The 19,693-nt window shown below is 46.1% G+C and overlaps 1 protein-coding gene across 7 annotated transcripts in view; it reads left to right on the forward strand.

Annotated features, from left to right (window-relative positions):
- LOC108938776 (nuclear factor 1 B-type) overlaps positions 1 to 19,693 on the forward strand; it is an 82,587-nt gene that overhangs the window by 48,376 nt on the left and 14,518 nt on the right. For 4 of the 7 annotated variants that reach the window (XM_018759667.2, XM_018759665.2, XM_018759670.2 and 1 more), the window contains exons 3-10: positions 1,909 to 1,962; positions 4,347 to 4,415; positions 6,510 to 6,627; positions 7,153 to 7,271; positions 11,647 to 11,781; positions 12,774 to 12,955; positions 16,919 to 17,057; positions 18,483 to 18,565. In XM_018759667.2, the coding sequence (XP_018615183.2) occupies positions 1,909 to 1,962; positions 4,347 to 4,415; positions 6,510 to 6,627; positions 7,153 to 7,271; positions 11,647 to 11,781; positions 12,774 to 12,955; positions 16,919 to 17,057; positions 18,483 to 18,565 (899 nt within the window). Of the gene's footprint in view, positions 1 to 1,908; positions 1,963 to 4,346; positions 4,416 to 6,509; positions 6,628 to 7,152; positions 7,272 to 8,991; positions 9,818 to 11,646; positions 11,782 to 12,773; positions 12,956 to 16,918; positions 17,058 to 18,482; positions 18,566 to 19,693 lie in introns of those variants that run through there. The other 3 variants (XM_029251747.1, XM_018759666.2, XM_029251748.1) reach the window with 2 other exon arrangements.

Raw genomic sequence — 19,693 nt, forward strand, 5'->3', positions numbered from 1 at the left:
ACTTACAAATAAATGCACTTGTGGTGTAGTGGTTAGGCCTTTTAATCGAAGGACCCAGGCTCGAACACCACTCCTGCTCTAGTACCCTTGAACAAAGTACTTACCCTGAATTGATATTGTAAAAAATTACCATGCTGTATAAATGGGTAAGCTAATGTAAGGAGCTTAGTGTAGAGCTCTCACCTCAAAGGTTGCTTTGGAGGAAAAACATGAAATTAATGATTCTTAATAGTAATGGTTAGTATGGTTAATAGTAACGCTTTGTATGTGGTTTCCTAGAGGACCCTTAAAAAGAGAGAAGTGAAAGATTTGGGTTTTCCGCCTGGTGTCCACCCACGTCCACTGGACTTCCTTGGCTCAGGATCTACTGCCTCGCTTCCTACAAGGCAGTTATTCACTTTGTCACAGATACTCTATCTCTATATCTCTCTCTCCTTCCTCTCTGGGTTGACTGGCATCAAGGGTCACTGGGGTGTCCCGTGTTTTTGCTCTGTTCCGTGGCTAGTGATGCGGGCAAAAGTGGCAGCAAGTGCGAAAAACACACCAACACAGGAATAATTCTTTGTAATATTGCTTTTAATTTTCTTGACTGTTCTTACCCCTTTGAATATTTTCATTGGAACCTTAAGGCTTTAGGTCGCTCCTCAGACTTGCGATGGCAGCAGCCTTCCCTTGCGGTGCAAGGCCTGTGTGGCCCTCTGGTGGGCGCTGTGGGGAGTCAGTTTACAGTGTAGGAGCTGTTGTACGAAAAGGGTCACATTGAGGAGTGACTTTTTCTGTGTTGCCTCTTTCCAAGCCAAGGACATTCCATATTCCAGGTTGGTTTTAAGGGGAGAAAAATAAATACCACTATGTTTTTTCCCCTCCTCTCCTTTGCCCCTGAGACAGCAACAGTAGGGGTCTGTAAGGGGGTGGCAGGGTGTCGGACAGGGATATCAGAGTTCCCGCTCCAGCCCTTGTCCCCGTCAACATTCCTTAGCGGAAAGCAGAGCCTTTGGCTGTCTGCTGGTTTGCACTTTGAGTCCTGAATTTAGAACACCCGATACATATGCAGGTGTAAATCAAGAGTTGCCGTTCCGATCTCATCGGTCTGAATCTGATTCTTTTCCCTTCCTGCCAGTCCCCCTGTTTCGTATGTTTTTCCTTCTCCCTGCACGGTAATTTATAAAGCCCACAGCAGCAGTGCTCAGTGCAGGCATAAATGGTATAAACACCCCAGTGACAATTGACCAGGGGTCGTGGATTATGGTTTGCTTCCCAAAAGGTACAACAGGGTGCCATGAGAGAGGACCAGCAAAATGTTGCTCAGGGCCAGGACACACACACATTGTCTGACGCTGCTTGTCCCAAGCGGGGTTGCGGCAAGCCGGAGCCTAACCTGACAATGCAGGGCGCAAGGCTGGAGGGGGAGGGGACACACCCAGGACGGGACACCGGTCTGTCCCAAGGCACCTCAAGCAAGACTTGAACCCCTGACCTTCCAGAGAGCAGGCATAGGCTAAACCCATTGCGCCACCACGCCCCCCTCTGGACAGAACACATTGTATTTAAATATCCATTGCAGGGTACATCATTCCCCCTGTACGCTGAGTTTGTGGGCCTTTTCAGTCTTCAGAATCAGAGGATTCCACCCTGTGTTTGGAGCGCATGGTGGCACAGAGAGGATGTGGTTACAGAAGCATCTGCTTTCCTCGAGAGAGAGCCTTGTAGGAAAAGTCAGAATTTTAACATCAAATAAGTCAAACAGTCCGAGGGCAGCGTGCATGCACATGCGTGTGTGTGTGTGTGTGTGTGTATGGATGTGAATGGAGCGATTCAGGGTGGACCGGAACAGTGGTGCCCCCTCACAGCCTTTTCCTGCACTTTCTTTCATCTCTCTTCTCCATCTTGTTTCTGTGTCCTCTGCAGACTCACAGCAGTCAGGAAGCCCCAGTAACAACGAGCCGGGCAAGAATCCTCCAGGTGAGCCGACACGACTCGCGCCATTACACACACATAGCCACGTACATGCAGACACAGACAGACGCACCACACCCGGAGAGAAACTCGAGGAGCAGAAGGGCTCCTTTGCTGAGGCCAGGAGAGCCTCCTCCTCCTGTAGAACTCCTCTTGTCTTTGTGCTCCACTTGTCACCAGATACACCTGGCAGATGGACCTTCCCCTTTGGAGCCTAGGCTCTTCTGTGAGCCATGTACAACAGGGGCCCAAATGTATTGGCAAATTACTCGTCGCCCTTGCGCAGATAACAGATGTCTTTTGAACACAGAAATTCCCACTCAGCCAAGTGTCCAATGGCGTTGCGACGGCACTTTGCCTGCGCAGCCAATCCGAGCGCAGACTGCGGGACGTAAACCATCTGGTCGCCTGTGATCAAGCATTGTCCGGTCTTTGAAGTCCCCCTCATCTCAGACAGCTTTTTTTGAGCACCGTGGAAGACTCGCTGCTTCGACCGTATCTTGGGGTGGAATTCTTTTCCTTTAAAAAGAGCCGCCCTGGACACTTGGCCCCTGTCCAAAGATGTTCTCATGGCTGACGTTCATGATGGCAGCTGTTTCTTCACTGGCAACCCTTCCAGAGGGTGCTTTGGGATGGGTGGCTTCCTAAAGGGACCACGAGAGCGGACGAGGGCATGGTCCTGTCGTTGAGGACTCCTGGAGGGCACCACATCGAAGACAAAGGCCCTCTTCCCAGACAGAGTCCAAGCTAAAGGATCGTTGTCCAGTAGGCTTGGAAAACAGGTCCTCTCACTCAGTGAGAAGAGCTCCTCCCATCCACACAGGAATCTGAGCAGACATGTGCATGAATCAGCATTCTGTTTTACCACGAAGCAGAACCCTCAGGTTTTTGGATATAGATCTAGATGAGATAGCGGAGTGGTGGGGCTGGATGAGTTAGGTGATGATTCAAGTTTGGTGCTTGTATTCCAGCACCTGTTAAACAAGCAAAGCAGATGCTTTTCTCCAAAGCGATGTATATAAGCCGATGCCCAACCTGGGTTTCTCAGCCAGCTCATATTATAGGAATGAGGGACAGCATCTTGGCTTTAGGAAAGAGGAGTGTGTGACTGTGCAGGAGAGCAGTGTGAAATGTGCTGCCAAGAAGCCAACAGCACGATAGCATATGTGAGATGCACTCTGTACTGCCGAAACACTGTGAGGCAGTATAGCTGGACCCACTGTGCTTCAATATGGTGTACCCTGCTGTGCAGCAGGTGGCGTAGTGGTTAGAACCATCGCCTTTTTATTCCGATTACTTGGGTTTGACTCCCACCTCCTGCTGTAGTTCCCTTGATCAAGGTACTACAACAGAATTAATAAAGTAGAAATTACCCTGGTATATAAATCAGTGTAACTCACTGTACAAACTTAATATGTAAGAGAAAAGTGCCAGATAAATGAATAAATGTAAATGTAGAGAGAAGTTTTCAGGTGTTGTGGGAACAGCAAGAGACTAGAAGGATCTAGGGTTCCCTTCCTGCCACAGAAACTAATGGTTCTTTCTGCCTGCTGGTCCCCACTGGGCTGAAGTGGTGCTCTGGCTGTGCAGGAACAATGGCGATGGCCCGATGGTGACCACTCCCAGCTTTTTGAGGGCCTGCTCCCAAAAGCTAAGCTAAGATGCCATCGTGAAGGAGCTGCTATTAACTTGTTCAGGAGCTACTAGTCCTGTTATCACAGCCAATTATTTGATGCCTGGTTGGCCTCCTAGACGGAGCGGTGTGTTTCCTGCGGTGGCGCTGCTGTCTAATGTGGTAGGAATGAGAGTTGTGGGAGTGTAATGAGGGTACGCTGCAAGCCCACCATCACTGTGGTCAGGTGAGATACAACTGAGGCATGTGACTCAGGGCCTTGAGGGAAGGCTGTCAGTGACTCCAACGCTCTGTGCGGTATTCTCTGAAAGCATGAGTATCGGGTAGAAGATGAGGTATCGGGCTCCCCTTTTCCTTTTTGTGTCAGCTTTCCTGGTGCTCGGACCTCTACCACGAGGAGGGAGATCACTGGCCAGCGAAGGTCTCTGTGGTGTCTTGATCAAGGGTATTACAGCATGAGTGGACATTAAAATCTGGGTCCTTTGAGTTGAAAGGCACCAGCTCTAACCACAACGCCACCTGGTGCTCCAGAAACTCAGACATTGAAACAACCATCTCTGTGTTGATCTCCATTTTATCATTTATCTCCATAATAGAATACTTTCCATTCATTGTGAGGCTGAAGAAGGGAAACTTGTTAAATGTGCCCTTCCATGCGACTGATTATGAGAGCGATTGTAGTTTAACAGGTACATGGACAGTAGAAATGTGCGTGGATGTGTCCATTAGGCTCGTGTTTCCTGTCCCTCCCACACAGGCTACCTGGAGGACAGCTTCATCAAGTCAGGGGTCTTCAGCGTTGCTGAGCTGGTGCGGGTCTCCAGAAGTAAGTGTGGGAATCCTGCTTGGACCTCCTCTGTGCTGCTGGGCTCTACCTTGTGTGTGTGTGTGTGTGTGTGTGTGTGTGTGTGTGTGTGTGTGTGTGTGTGTGTTAGAGAGAGAGAAAAAGAACACTTCCTGGGGGGTCTTGAGGGACTCCGTTAAGTGTTTCTCAAGGTGGGGCGCTCTCAGTCACATGCACCACATTCACATGCTATTTATTTTCTAGCGTTTTTTTTTAATATATTAAAGTCTTTGAAATTCATGGCCTAGAAACTGCACTCACGTTTTACCCGATAGTGTACGTCCCGGTCCCCATCTTTGTGACAATAGAGTAGTGCAAGTGGGACAGACCGGGAAACCCCTTTGGACAGGATTGCTCACAGTGCCATACCCGAGCCCCCCCGCTATATTGCTGCTCCCACACCCAGCTAGTGAAAATGCCACAAGGAGGCAGGGATGGTAATGGAACAGGAATGTGATCACAGTGCCAGACTCAGCGGATGGTAAACCTCAGCCCGCAGCCGACAGCTCCTCCACTCAGGCTTTCATCAGCTTCAAACCTCCACCTGCTCCTAGGTGCCCAGCCACACTCCCTAGAAAAACAGTATCCCCATAATGACAGCGCTGAAAGAGGGACCCCACAGACTGTGGACAAGAGGTCTACTGAGATAACCCCCATGTTTAACTAGGAATGCATGGAATTAATGCACTACCTCAAGCTGCTTTAAGGTCCACTGAAGCAGCAGGTGGCATAGCAGTTAGAGCCTTTGGACTTGAAGGACCCAGGTTCCAATCCCTGTTTATCTTCTTTACCTACTCACGTAGCGCCTGACGGGTTCATCTCCACCAAGTGCCTCAAGCGCCCTTCCTTGTTGGCGTTAATGGAAAATCAGCGCTAAGAAAGACTTGATGGATCTCAGTGAGCCCAGTTACCCTTTAAAATGAGCTTTTAGGATGTATTCATTAAGCAAGAATAAACACGGTTTGAAAATTGTCCTTCTTGAAACACTTTATGAAAACACCAATAAGACAGGGTGACTGTAAATGGAAAATCAGATAATGTGACCGACCAAAAATCGGTTAAAATATAGGGAGTAACACAGTTTATACTTATTTACTTGTTCATCTAAATTGTTTATTCAGCTCTTTTCTCCAAGGAGGAGAAGCGTTTGGTTTGTACAATAAGCTCCTTTCAGCAATTTACCCATTTATATTTATTTGCTTAGCAGACTCTTTTCTCCAAAGCAACTTACAACAAACACTATGCAGTGTTACTAGCCCACACACTTTATTCACCAAGGTGACTTACACTGCTAGATACACTACTTGCAATGGTCACTCATCCATACATCAGTGGAACACACTCTCTCTGTGACACTCACACACTATGGGGGAACCTGAACAGCATGTCTTTGGAGTGTGGGAGGAAACCAGAGCACCCGGAGGAAACCCACACAGACACAGGGAGAATATGCAAACTCCACACAGACTGAGCAGGGATCAAACCCACAACTTCTCTCACCACCTAGGTGCTGTGAGACAGCAGCGCTACTCACTGTGCCACCGTGCCACCCGTTTATATAACTGACTCATTTTTACTTTTTCAATTCAGGGTAAGTAGCACACCTTCAAACCATGGTCCTTTGACTGCAAGGTAACAGCTCAAACCACTATGCCACCTGCTGTTGATCGTTTGGAGTTGAGTCCTCCTCTATTCCATGTTAATGAGGTCTTTTTTAAAGGGTGGAGTTGGATCCAAAAGCACAACTATTAGCCTCATAAGAGACCTGGTGTGTGACTAAGGGGCAGCTGGGCTCTGGCTGAGCACTCATGCTCTACGCACAGTGTGTCCTGTGGTTTTGGATTCCACAGCCTCTCGTAAGCTTCGTCTTTATTTCCAGAGACATTAGCCTTTCTGCACATTATGTTCAGAATGACTGTTTGTCATTAAAGCTTGTTTTGTGTTTCGTTTTTGTGGTCATGCCGGTTTATGAGCTTTTTTTGGTCTGTCTTATGGTTGTTTATGGTGTTTTATATCGGTGTGCATGTGTAGCAACTATTCGCTGTGCTAACACTGCTTCTCTCCTGACCTTCACAGCGCCCATCACCCAGGGAGCGAGCGTGAACTTCTCTATCACAGACATGCCCGGTCAGCCATACTATCATGACTTGAACTCAAGTACGGGGATCCGGTCGCTGTCATCGCCCCCCGGCAGGTGAGTGGTGCTCAGTCTTACCCAGTTCTCCATTTGCAGAAGGATTTCGCTTCTCTGTGTCTTGTCTGGTTTGCTCACGTTTTTTGCAATTTGCTTTTTGGATTGACATCTGAATCAGTGCTTTGAATTAGACCGTTTTGTTATTTCTTATTCATTTCTCCAATGCAACTTACTGTATGGTGTACGTTACATTCACATTCATTTATTTAGCTGACACTGCTCTTCAAACCAGCTCATAATGTTAAAGTACTTACAGGGATTTATCCGTTTACACAGCTGGGTCATTTTTACTGGAGCCATTCATGTTAGGTTCTTTCATCAAGGTTTCTGCAGAATTAGTGGGTATTCGAACCCAGGTCCTTCAGCTGCAACACAGTGGCTGTACAAATTGTACTACCTGCTTCCCTTTTTTGACTTCATTTCAAAGTCAGCACTCTACAGAGCGTGTTTCTGGAGTACTGTGTGCTTGGCCACACATGAGGGCGACTTCTTTTCCTCTCACTCTGACTTGCACTGCTCACACAGCAAACGGCCCAAAACCATCGCCATCGAAGACAGCATGGAAACCAGCCCCTCGGGGGACTTCTACTCATCCCCCAGCTCCCCAGCCAGCGGCAGCCGGAACTGGCACGAGAGAGACCAAGGTGAGACGAGGGGGGTGGCGCCAGGCAGCTCCTTCCCAAAGACACCTTTTGGTCCCCTTGTCTAGCCACCAGCAAGCTGAGAGAGAATAGGGAGGATTAGGGACCCTGAACTGTGCGGCCATTGTGTGTGTGTGTCTGTCCATGTCTAAGGAGCAGTTGTGCAGGTCTGTCACACAAGTGAGTACACTCTGGTAATCTGCAGGAAGTACACAGTGGGCGCAGTGTGTGTGTCTGTGGGTGTGTGTGCAGTCACTGTCATGCCCAAGGGTCTTTTGCGTTCACCAAAATGGAAGGGGAGAGGACTGTTTCATACATGTAGCAGTAAATCCCACATTCACTTCCCTCCTGTTAAGTGGACTTCTTTCCAAAGCAGCTGGATGCCACTTGTTCTTCTTTAACTGGTTCTCCACTGGTCTGCGACTGAGACAATCTCCTGTTCACCAAAGACACACAACATGATTGTGTGAGGCTGTAGGCAGAGGGGTTCAGCAAATGGTGTCACTGGCATCTGCTCTTAAACTCTGTTCTCGGTAATGTGGTTGAACCCGTTCCGTGCCCTTTGGCCCATTGCTTCCAGGATGAGTAAACGAATTCTTCGAAACGTACTTGCGTTAGGCATGAAAACACATTTGAACGGGGCGTGTGACTCTCCAGCACCTTCAATGCACAGCTCCTCTTCGCATGTCTTCATCAGACGTATTTTTTAATCTAACAATCTGGAATGTGAACCTGAGACTGTTATCGTTTCCATGATGCCTGGCCCAGTTTGGCAATTTTTTTGTTGCCACACACAGTGATTTATCGGCATTGACAAGTCATACTTCCCATTTGCATGCTTGTGTTTTTGTTGTGACATGGAAATCCCCAACCTTGAGCACTGTGCGCGTGCATCTCCAACGGGCTGTCTTATGCATGGTTGTAACATTTCTCCATAAATCAGGGCCACACCTGTAAAATAAGGCTTTTTTTACAACTGAGCTATAAATTTCGATGCCAACGTCCCCCTGGCTCTTTGGCGTGTTTTGTACCAGCTGTTGGTGCCCGTCCACATATCTGTGCCTTCGCTGTTTGTTAATATCAGAGCAGCATGTATGGTAGTAAGGGCGACTCCAGATGAGCCCAGTTCTGGAAAGTACATGTGTCTGGGAGCTGGGACCACCAGTGGTGTAGCAGGCCCTTGCACGGCGCCGTGGGTCTTCCTCTGTGTCACATGGCGTGGATAAGGCTCGCAGATGGAGCAGCGCACTAAAGCGGTGTTGTAGGGGGTTGGGCTGGCCCGGTGGGGCAGGGCGAACAGGTGCGCGAGATGGGCAGGTGCGATGGTGGCTGTTTGAACTTGTCCTGGATGAGCACGCTGCGCCCGAGTCGTCTGATGAACAGGTGGCCAGCCAGTTGGTGGGTCATGTGATGCAGATCCCGAGAGCATCGGCTGTGACAGCCGGCTGCTGCTGCCGGGGGAAGAGGTGGGGGATTTTTTTGGTAAAGAGCTCGTAACCACACATCCAATATCAGCTCTCCAACTTGTTTAATCCATCTTCTACAGGCTGCTGGCAAAGAAATGAAAGGTTACCGTGAATGGTCTGAGGTGCTTTCACCATACACTGAGTTGGAGGATGTCACCAGTATAGTGTTCCCATGGTGGCCTCCCCTGGCACCAGTCCTCCCTCTTATTCATAGTTTATTTCATTTCTTTACATCATTGTTTTTCTTTTGCATCGAGGGCTTGACTCTCAGATGGAACCGGTGAAGTAATGCACGACCTGGTGCTGCAAGGGGAAGCGGAGATCAGCAGCGGCCGTGAGAAACTCCTTGTTCCGTAAAAGACGGCATTACCAACAAAATGGGGAAAATATTAAAGCCATATGAGGCAAGAGCAGGAAGCTGTCTGCTGGGCCAGCTGTTGCTCTTTATCCCGAGCGCATGGCGATGGGCTGCACTGCAGTCGCTCTGCCGCAGAAAAGCCGCCTGCCGATTATTCGGAGCAGGCAATGACAAAGTAAGATTAAATTACGTGTCATTTTCTGGTGGCCACACCTACCCCTTGCTTCAGCAGAATTCGCTGCAGTCTCCCCCTTTCTCCTTTTTTGGCGTGGCCCTGAACGTGCAGCTCGGCAAAGGGTGTGATAACAAACAGCTGTTTTGTAGAGAGAAGATCATTCCCCCCCCTCCAGATCTCTGATTTTCGGAAATATGTGGTCTTTATGACTCCACATTGTTTGTAACATGGCCCATTAAACAACAGTCAATCTAAGTGAACGGTAGACTTTTCTGGAAGTCCTTACATGTCCTTCTGAGGATCTCAAAAAAGACAATGCCTTCCTGCAAAGTGTTTTTCACAGAAATATTTTTTCACTTATCTGATATGTTTGTCAAAGTTGAATTACAATGTTAGGTTACTGCACTAAGCCACTTATCATGATTTACCCTTTATTCACACCAATTCTTGCAGAAAAATGTTGCAGTTTTATATACGCTAAAGCCCTCTTGTAATGGGCCCTATACAACGAAAATCCACTCCAAGTCCTCCATAAAATAAATACTCTTTTTTTAACAGAACAGGCCTGTTAGTACTGTGGCATTTTTGCGTTTTACTTCTACAACTAGTATTTAGTTCAGTACTGTGGCTTTTATCCGATGTTTTGGGACAGAGGTATACACTTTGTGCCTCAAGTCCATAAGATTTTTGTCTCTCAGTGATGTCAGTCTGGCTGTTTCTTGGCTTAATTTATTGTATAAACTTCTGCATAACCCTGAAAACAATGGATACTTGTTTATAAACAGGGTTCAAATGGTGGCGACTTTTAACAGAGTCACTGGATTGAGGTAGGTATTTCTTCATAACAAAACCAACTCTCCTTCCTACTTCCTATTAGATCAACAGTCTCAACCAATCACAGCCATCAATTAAGGTACGTCTGAATCAACGTCTGAAATATTACATTCGGTAATTTTTTTATTAGTAAGTAATTTAGCTGATGCTTTTCTTTAAAGCAGCTTAAAATACAGCTTAACTATTAACAGTTATTTTTCCTTTTTATACAGCAGGGTAATTTTATAAAATCAATTCAGAGTAAGTACCGTGAATAAGGCCTCTATAGCACGTGAGGGATTCGAATCCGAGTCCTTTGAGTGCAGGATGGCAGGGCATCTATTTAATGATTTAAAGGCAGCTGTTTTACAGTTTGCATGTACTGCACAAAACATATCTTTCTAACAGAGGAATTCAGTAACTGATAATGAGGAACAAGAGTCAACGTTCATCACAATAACCTGTAGGATCTTAGTGTTCGTCTCACCAATAAGCCCTAACAATCTTGAACTTTTCATTTTTCATGCCTTGTTTTTCACGTGATGCAAACATTTTGTTTGATGTATTTTTTACTCCAACAAAAATATATAGAAGATGTTCTGGATCATGTTCCTTTTTGTCCTTTCTCATGAGTGGAAACTATTTACATTTCCTATGTCAGGATGAGTCTCTTCACGTATAGTGCAGCATGACCTATGATCGTCTGGCAATGTCTCAGTAAGATGGTTCTGAAGAAGCATTTTCTGTGATGACCATAATTATGGGCTAGGAGAGTCAACATCTGAGAGCGTTTACTCGACGCGGCTTTATGACAGAGAAGACATGTGCTTCCTGCTGCTGGACCGTTGCCCTACACAGACCATCAGTTGCACTGTCACTTTTCCTTTCTTCATTCCTTGAATATATTAGTTTTGGCTTGGATTAAACCCTGGCTTCTCCAGAATGGATTTCTTAAAAAGAAAGCTCTACTTCAGCAGGTAAGATCAGTTTAGAACATATTCTCACTTGCAGAAAAATCCTGGATTCAGCCATATTCTTGGTTTGTGGGTGGGGAGTGGAGAGTGGAATCCCAAAAGAACACCCACTGCAAACTTAGGAAAATGTAGGAAAACGCAAACTCAAAACAGACCAAGTCGTGGCCGGATTCGAACCCGCACCGTTAGAGCTGTGAACTGTGACCATTTCTGCGGCTTTTTACGGCCCTTTAGAGAAAACCATGACAAACTTTATTTCTTCTTTTTGATGACATTGGCCCAGACGTCCAGGATTGGGTTTCCTTTGGTTCATCTCTAGCTGTGCTGTTGTTTCTACAGTCCGCTAACAACGCGGAACTGAACATGGCTGCAGTAGACTGAGTTCACTTGGTAGCTGACCTGACCAATGTGTGATGATATTAAGCTCATTTAATCTTGGTAATCGCAGTGCTCCATGTCACATGAATGTTCATAAGAAAACAGCACTGATCTTTTAGTGCCTGGAATTTATTCTTAAAAGTAAACTTTTACTAAGAGTCCTTCTATGAAGGCCCTGAAATGTGTCGGAAATGTTTTCTTTTGTGTTTTCCAGCAGATATGTCCTCTCCCACCATGAAGAAGCCAGAGAAGCCATTGTTCAGCCCAACCTCTCCACAGGAATCTTCTCCAAGATTGAGCACTTTCTCCCAACACCACCACCCAGGGCTCACAGGGGTGGGACATAGTGGTAGGTATCACTACTCATGGTTCATGGGAGTGAGGCTTAGTGGAAAGTACCTCCACCCTGATGTTACAAGGCTGTGACGTTGTGCTATGCGCTAGTCCCTGGGCCTCTCAGGGGTGGAACTATGGTAAGTACCATCACTTGGAGCTCACAGGGGTTTGACACATTGGTGAGTACCGTCATTTGGGGTTCATAGGGGTGAGACTCAGGGGTAGACGCCAAGATCTAGGGCTCATATGAGTCAATAGGAAGCCGACACGACATTCAGGACTGTTGCATTCCTAGTGTTTACATTCCTTACCACATGTATGTTGGGGACATATGGCATGGTTTTCCCCAGTCTCATCACTTCCCACACTGCTCTTCTGCCATTCGTGTTGTTCATCTTCACACGTACAGTTAATTCAAGGATCATGTAATATTTCAGGCAGAAGATTTTTCTATAATTACATTTCCATTACATTTACATTTATTTACTTATCAGACGGGGGGTGCGGTGGTGCAGTGGGTTGAACTGGGTCTTGTTCTCCAGTGGGTCTGGGATTCGAGTCCTGCTTGGGGTACCTTGTGGCGGGCTGGCATCCCGTCCTGGGTGTGTCCCCTCCCCCACCAGCCTTACGCCCTATGTTGCCAGGTTAAGCTCTGGCTCTCCGCGACCACGTATGGGACAAGCGGTTCAGACAGTGTGTGTGTGCGTGTGTGTGTATTTATCACATGCTTTTCTCCAAAGCGTCTTCGAGTGAACTCTATTTAGTGTTATTAGCCCACACACCTTATTCACCAAGGTGACTCACACTGCTAGATACAGTACTTACAATGGGTCACTCATCCATACATCAGTGGAACACACACTCTCTTTCACTCACACACTGGAAAGCAACATCCCCATAGCCCATGTGAGTGATGATGGGATAGCTGTGATGTCAGTTGTACAGTGCGTTTCTGATTCCTGCCAGCGCTCATTGACCTATGTCTTTGTTCCCTCCCTCCCACAGTGATTTCAACCAGGAGCCCTCCTCCCCACTCACCACTGCAGTTCTCCGCATCAGCGATCCTCCCTCCAGCCCCATCAACGTACTTCTCCCACTCTGCCATCCGCTACCCTCCACATCTCAACCCTCCGGATTCCCTGAAGAATTACCCCCCATATGACCCGTCCAGTCCACAGAGCAGTCAGGTGAGACCGTGCAAGTAAGACAATGTAAGTGTGACCATGCAAGTGTGGCTGCTGACATGAAGGAACACCGATTGCTGGCTGTTACAGAAGGAAACAATAAAGATGCTGTTTTCTCATCCTTTTCTTCCTTCTCTTTTTTCATGCTACCCTGACCATTCTCTGAAATTGTTTGCTCACTCAAACTGTAGTACCTGAATGTTAGGAAAAAGATATGAATGTAAAGTTCATGACAATGTGTGCAAAGTCAGTGTTTTCTTTGTCTAAGTAAGCAAGTACAAACTCGCTTGTCACATCACTGACACTCCTGTTTTCAAAGCGCTTAAATCAAAACAGACTATCTGTATGCTTATTGCTGATAGAAGTTATCATAACTGACAGGAAAGATAATGAATAATTGCTGGACTCAGCAAATTGTCTCTGGCCAATGAGCAGCACTTTGGTTTACGTCCAGTGGAAGGTGTCATGGTGTGGATGTGAATGTAAATTAAATTCCATTGTGGTTGAGCTTCTCGATGACTCTTGACGTGCTCTCACTAGCTGGAAGAGAGCATTGAGGCTTCTTATCCGCTTGGGGCTCTAGGCCTTTTAAGGTCTCATTTGGGCAAAAAAAAAATTAAAAGCACATCTTAGAGACATAAAACAGAAATATCTAGCTGTCCTGGAAGGATTTGCTCAGAATATTTGCGATATGTTGTCACACAGGTCTTTTCAGAGCACAGATAACGGTAACAATTAAGGTACTCTGACTGTTTAACAGCAAGTGAGATGCTCTAATAAAGCTCTAATAAAACCCAAGGTCCATATTCTTACTGCTGAGAGCGTAAATGCCACTATGCCTGCTTCTTGGCATCTCTAGTGGAGCTGCTTTCAGTGCTAAGGTTCCACAGACAACATCCTGGTTGACCATCGTTGTCTCCGCTCTGGCTGATTGGCTGCTCAGCTTCAGCTGTGTCAGTACATGAACAGCTGTTTTGTCAACCAACTAGGTAGCTAACTGGATAAATTTAATAAGTAAATCAAATAATCCCTGTGTTTCAATTTATTTGCACTGGCAGCTCTGTGATTGGCTGTTCATTAAATCACTGCTGAGAGACTGACCACTCCATGATGGGTTGGGTAGTGATTGGCTGCTCAGCACTGCATGGAATATACATGTGTTTATCCAGCAGAGCACAGAATAAATAACCACGTTCAGTCAGACGGTTACCACATGTAGGGAGCTGTATAGTCCTGGCATCACTGATGCTAAAAAAACCTATATTCACAGGATAGTGTTTTATTTCTCATCTTATTCATTATGCACAAGTGGGTGACTAATACATTTGAGAAGATCAGACTCATAAGTTCTATGGTATATTGTGGCTCCTTGGTACAGTCTCTGAATGAAACATATGATCAGTGTCAACAGGACTCAAGTTAAATGTATAATACATTGTCATTTTTTTCCATCGAGGTGGGTAAACATTCAGTTACTCATAAAGTCAAACTGAAGATTTTCTTCTCCAACATTTTACTGTTAATCAGTTCTACTTGTTTAGACCCATCCATTACTGCATAATTGCCCCAGTGAGCAAACAAACTGAAATCATTAGTGGTTTTTTTTCATCATCACGCGTGTTTGCATGTACATTCGCATTTAGCTGAAAAGTGATATGTAGTGTGCAGCAATTACTTTCCCATTGCAGCCTAACAGTGTTTATTGTGAGCAAAACCACCAGTATGCCAGAAGTGTAAATTGTGGGGCATGGAGATCGTCAATATCCAGGACACAGTAAACATACTAACTAAGCAAGAAATTGCGAATTAACAGCACATATGTGAGCAATCTAAGCAGTGTGCAGCCGATCCAGAGAAAGTGTCCCACCAGTAGGCTTTTACTGTAAATTAGAGTCCACAGGAAACCATAAATCATTTAGGATTTATATTGCGTCCCCCCCACTCATCCTAATTGGAAGTGCGGAGGGTCTTTAATCAAACCTGCGACAGGAAGACTGGCAGGTGATGTTTTATACTTTAAGTATTTTTCCTTCAGCACCACTGATGCTTCTGTTGAAGATGGGGCCCTGGTTTACATTTAAATTTATTCATTTAACAGATGCTTTTCTCCAAAGAGACGTACATCTGTAAGGACAATACAAAAAGTGCTTTGTATCAACAGAAGGAGAAATTTGGATGTCGATGCGTGATTCTTGAGTACAGTCACTAGTTGCTATGTATGGAAGTCCAGTGACCTTCATCGTCTTCCTCCATTTGTCCTGCATTTCATCCACCTAATCCAGGAGCCTCTGAAAAATTATGCATTACAGTTACTTTCCTGTGCCAGACGTGGCAGGACATCCATTAGGCTTCGATCACTCTCGATAATCACTTTGAAGGATCGTAAAGATGTGGAATTTCTCCAAACATTTCCCTTAGAATAAATTAAGTGAACTTGTTTCATTGCCATTAGTGCAGCAGCCATGATACTCTGAGGATAAATCTTTTCAGATTTTTTTAATAACCCCTGTAATGTGAGAAAGAGGGGAAAAAGTTTTAGTGCTTGATTAATTTAGTGTTGTAAAAATGTTGGAAGACATGTTTGGGATGGAAAAAACCAAACACTTCTGCAGTACCTTGGCTAGAGGGCCACAGCGATACAGATGTGACATGGAATGCGACGAAAGTCCGTAAATGAAATACTTTAACCTGCAAGATGAAACTGACATATTGGATCATTTCCTCCACACTCGGAACAAGTTTCATGTGTAATAAGAAAGATGTTAGATTTATTTAATGTTTTTCTCAAAAGCCCACTATAATCCTGATTTTTTTTTTCCCCTCTGAAATGAGACTAATGGCAAATTTATCATAGTGTTCAAAAGTAGTACCATGTAGTTATTTTTGTAATGGAAGTAAGCAGTCCTTTTTGGAGGGGCGGGGGAAAGATCACACGGACTTCTTTTTCAAAGTATTTGAAAAAATTGCTGTGTCTGTAAGATTGCTCCCATCGTATTATTATTTATTCATTTCTTTCTCCAAAGTGACATGTTAGGTTTGTATAATAAGCTAGTTACACTGATTTACCCATTTAACACTGGCAGCAATAGTAGGTTCTATACTATTATTACTATAAAATAATTTCACTGATCTGTTTTTTTTTCATTTGGCTGATGGTTATAATGCTACTTAACGGTTTACAACAATTTTCCCCTTTATACAGCTGGGTAATTTTTCCTTTATCAATTCAGGGTAAGCACCTTGATAAAGGGTATTACAGCAGGAGTAGAGATTCAAACCTGGAACAACTCTAACCACAATACTTTATATTCAAATCAGTGTTTCTACTTGCAGGCAGGTTTGCTTGTACTTCTCCGTCCTCTGAGCTCAGATGTGACGAGAGTCATATGACTGTGGTGGGAGTGATAAAGGTAATAAGTACAAGGCGAACCAAGGGGCTCGTTCTGCACAGACTTACTGGCCCAAGCCGAGCATCCGTTTGTCCAGCTGCATGCTGGGCATAATCTCGTGGACTGTTGCCAGGATGTTTTTCTGCCCACTTTGCCACAGATCACATTATGCTCTAATGAAGCGTTCTGCGGGCATTAAGGCACCCCGTGGACATGGTTCCTCCTTATAAGTCCTATCTGTGTTTCGCGTCCGGGACCTTGTGCACTGCCGCCTGCTTCCTGCTATCAGGCCGAGGGTTTGTGTTTCTGTGCTGTTTACCTGACTGAGCAGTGAAAAAGAACTGGCAATTTACCGTTGCAAGCTCTGGTTTCGCTATTAAAGGAAAAGGAATAAATAGAAACCGGTCTCCATGCGAATGAAAGGAATTTCCTGCAGCCGGTGCAAATACGGGAATCGTGCAGGAAGGCGGAAGGAATCCACGTGCTTGGAGTGGGGCCTGCGCAGTGAGCCGTGTAAACGAGGTGCGTCTCCGCCTCCCTCTGTGGTCTCACCACCCCCTCTTGTCATCCGCTGCAGCCCAACAGCAGCAGCCAGGTGGTGGGGAAGGTTCCTGGCCACTTCACCCCGGTGCTGGCCCCCTCCCCGCATCACGGCGCCGTGCGACCCGTCTCCCTCTCCATGCCTGACACGAAGCCCATCACCAGCTCCACGGAAGGTAAGCTCTGCCTCGCGGGAGGATCAGGGAGTGGGTACAACCCTGGCTTTGCTTTCTCCCCACCCCCTCGGCCTTCTGCTCCTGCCTGTAATTTAAGGCTTAGGTTTGTCACCTGATTACACAGGAAATGCAGTAATTCCCCGAAAATTAGTTTGCCATTGAAAACCCAGATGTAGAATCCACATTTTTACGAGGCCTGATCTCCTGAGTTAGGGCTTTCTGAGCCATAATCACTGTGACTAAATCGGGACCAGTTGAGCGGTTAGAAACTTAGAAAACGGGCTTGTTTCACACTTACAACGGGACGTCGTGAGCAATGCGTGAATAAGACAGCAGAAACCGGGAAGTTTCCTGAGAGTGATTTGTGGAAGATACATTGAAATACCAATTACGACAAAAGGAACTTTTCTCTGGTCTAACCTGGGGTGTCTGTGATACAGCAGAAGTCACAAGTTTTTATTGTAAGAACCTCACACACACACACACACACACACACACACACACACACACACACACAGTCTGAAATGCTTGTCCCGAGCGGGGTTGCAGCAAGCCAGAGCCTAACCTGGCCACACAGGGCGCAAGGCTGGAGGGGGAGGGGACACACCCAGGACGGGACCCCAGTCTGTCGCAAGGCACCCCTAGCGGGACTCGAACCCCAGACCCACCGGAGAGCAGGACCTGGTCAAACCTGCTGCGCCACCGCACCCCCCCATAAGAACCTCAGAATTAGAAAAAATTAAAGTCTGTCTGTAACTTATTAAAATATTAAATAAATATTTTTATTTAGTTTGGGAATTTGTTGCAAAATCACGATAATGTTTTAATATATTAGTGTATTTTTCCTATATTAATCAACGACTTTACAGCCTTAAAGATGTTTATCGAGGAGATTTTTTTCAGTGCCAGTGATGCTCATTTTGTAGTGTTTATTATTTGCCCCACTTACAGCATCACACCTCTCTGCCGTCACCATCATGAAAATGTAAAATCTGTAGGGTTTTGGAGGTTTTATTCTTTTTCAGTCTAATCTGAAGAGAGGGACACACTTCATGTGTGAAGAAGTGTGAGGCCTTTTGTGCTCGGCTGGGTGTTGCGCCCCTCCCACCCGCAACATGGATCTTTTGGGGCTTTAGGATTCTCTTCAGCACAAATCCGATCAGGTGCTGCGGCCTCCGCAAAGGGCAATCCCTTTGAACGTGAGCGGTGACACGATCCAGGCATTACTTGTACTTGTGTAGGACATGCTGCGGCACGAAGTTCCTCATGTTAGAGCAGCACCATAAAAGTGGGGGTAGAGTTTCCGGGCTTGAGGTGTTTCTTGTGCCATTGGGACATTTCGTGGGGCACTCTGTTTGCAATGGGAAGCTAGGCTGGTAACTAACGCTCCCTTTCCCCGGCCCCTCTACTGTGTGCCTTTTTCAGCCTACTCGGCTCCGGGAACTCCCACCGCCAACCGCTTTGTGGGACTGACCTCCAGGGATCCAGCGTTCCTCCACCAGCAGCAGGTGAGCAGAAGTATTGTTTGCCCCCCCCCCCCCCTCCACAGGGCTCTGCAAAGAACACCCATGACCCACCAGGTCCCGAAGCACATCGCACCCAGACACGGAAACACTCTGCTCTCTGGGATGAGACAAGGGGGGAAGGTGATCAGCAATACAGAAATGAAACACAGTGTTTCTTGTGTTCTTCATTATTTCCTCAGAATAATATTCTTACACCGTCACGACAAATAATTATACTCTCTCTTATGAATTTGGTTGGAGCGCCATAGTTAATTAGATGTTTGGTAAATAAGCCTGTGTTCTACAGAAGTAGTGTTTCCCATGTTCACACTGGAGTAAAGCGGAACTGGTCTCATTGTGATCTATGTGTGCTTAGGGTGAAGCCGTTACCCTGACGATCATGCAAACCCACCGTTCTATCTATCAAGATCGAGGGCAGTCTCTCGGAGTTTGGAGAAATGTGTCCATTATGGCAGTGTGAACAGCAGAGGGTCAGTTTGTTAGAAACGGCAGACAGGTACATGTGACTTTATGCGCAGAAAGTCACGTCAAACGTTCTTTTATAAAAGGCCTTTTCGATAAGTTACAGCCGATATGACTTGTGACAGTGTGTCGCCAGTTTTACTTGTGCAGGGTTCACACAGATCTGTTTTCACTTCGTCTTGTGCACTGAATCTTTTAGATTCTCCTTTCAACATCGTTTTCTCTTTTCCTCTTTCCCTTCTCTGTCCACTTTGGTCAAATAGCGTAATAAATATACAGGCGCAGTATACCACTTTCCCCTAAAAATCCACTTTTTTACCATTACTCAAACAGTGGACATGATCAGCACCAGATAAATGATGAACAGTAATAATTGCTTTTGTATAATGTATCAGTCAGTGGCAAAGACCAGTGGGTTCTTCTCTCTTACACGTGTGTCTGCATGCAGAAAGGTCCTCCAACGTGCTATTTGCTGGAATGTCATACCAGGAGGCAGGTCGCTGGTGAGTGGCTTTCAGGTTGCTAATTATACCTTTCCCTCGTGAGGCCTGGCCAGCACTGCAGCAGAGGCCCCAGTGAAAACAGACCCGGTGAAAGTAAAAAAGCACCTTTATTTCTGGACGACTGGCACAGCGGGCTGGACTCGCA

Source organism: Scleropages formosus, chromosome 5 (genome assembly GCF_900964775.1).
Source record: "Scleropages formosus chromosome 5, fSclFor1.1, whole genome shotgun sequence".
Lineage (NCBI taxonomy): Eukaryota > Metazoa > Chordata > Actinopteri > Osteoglossiformes > Osteoglossidae > Scleropages > Scleropages formosus.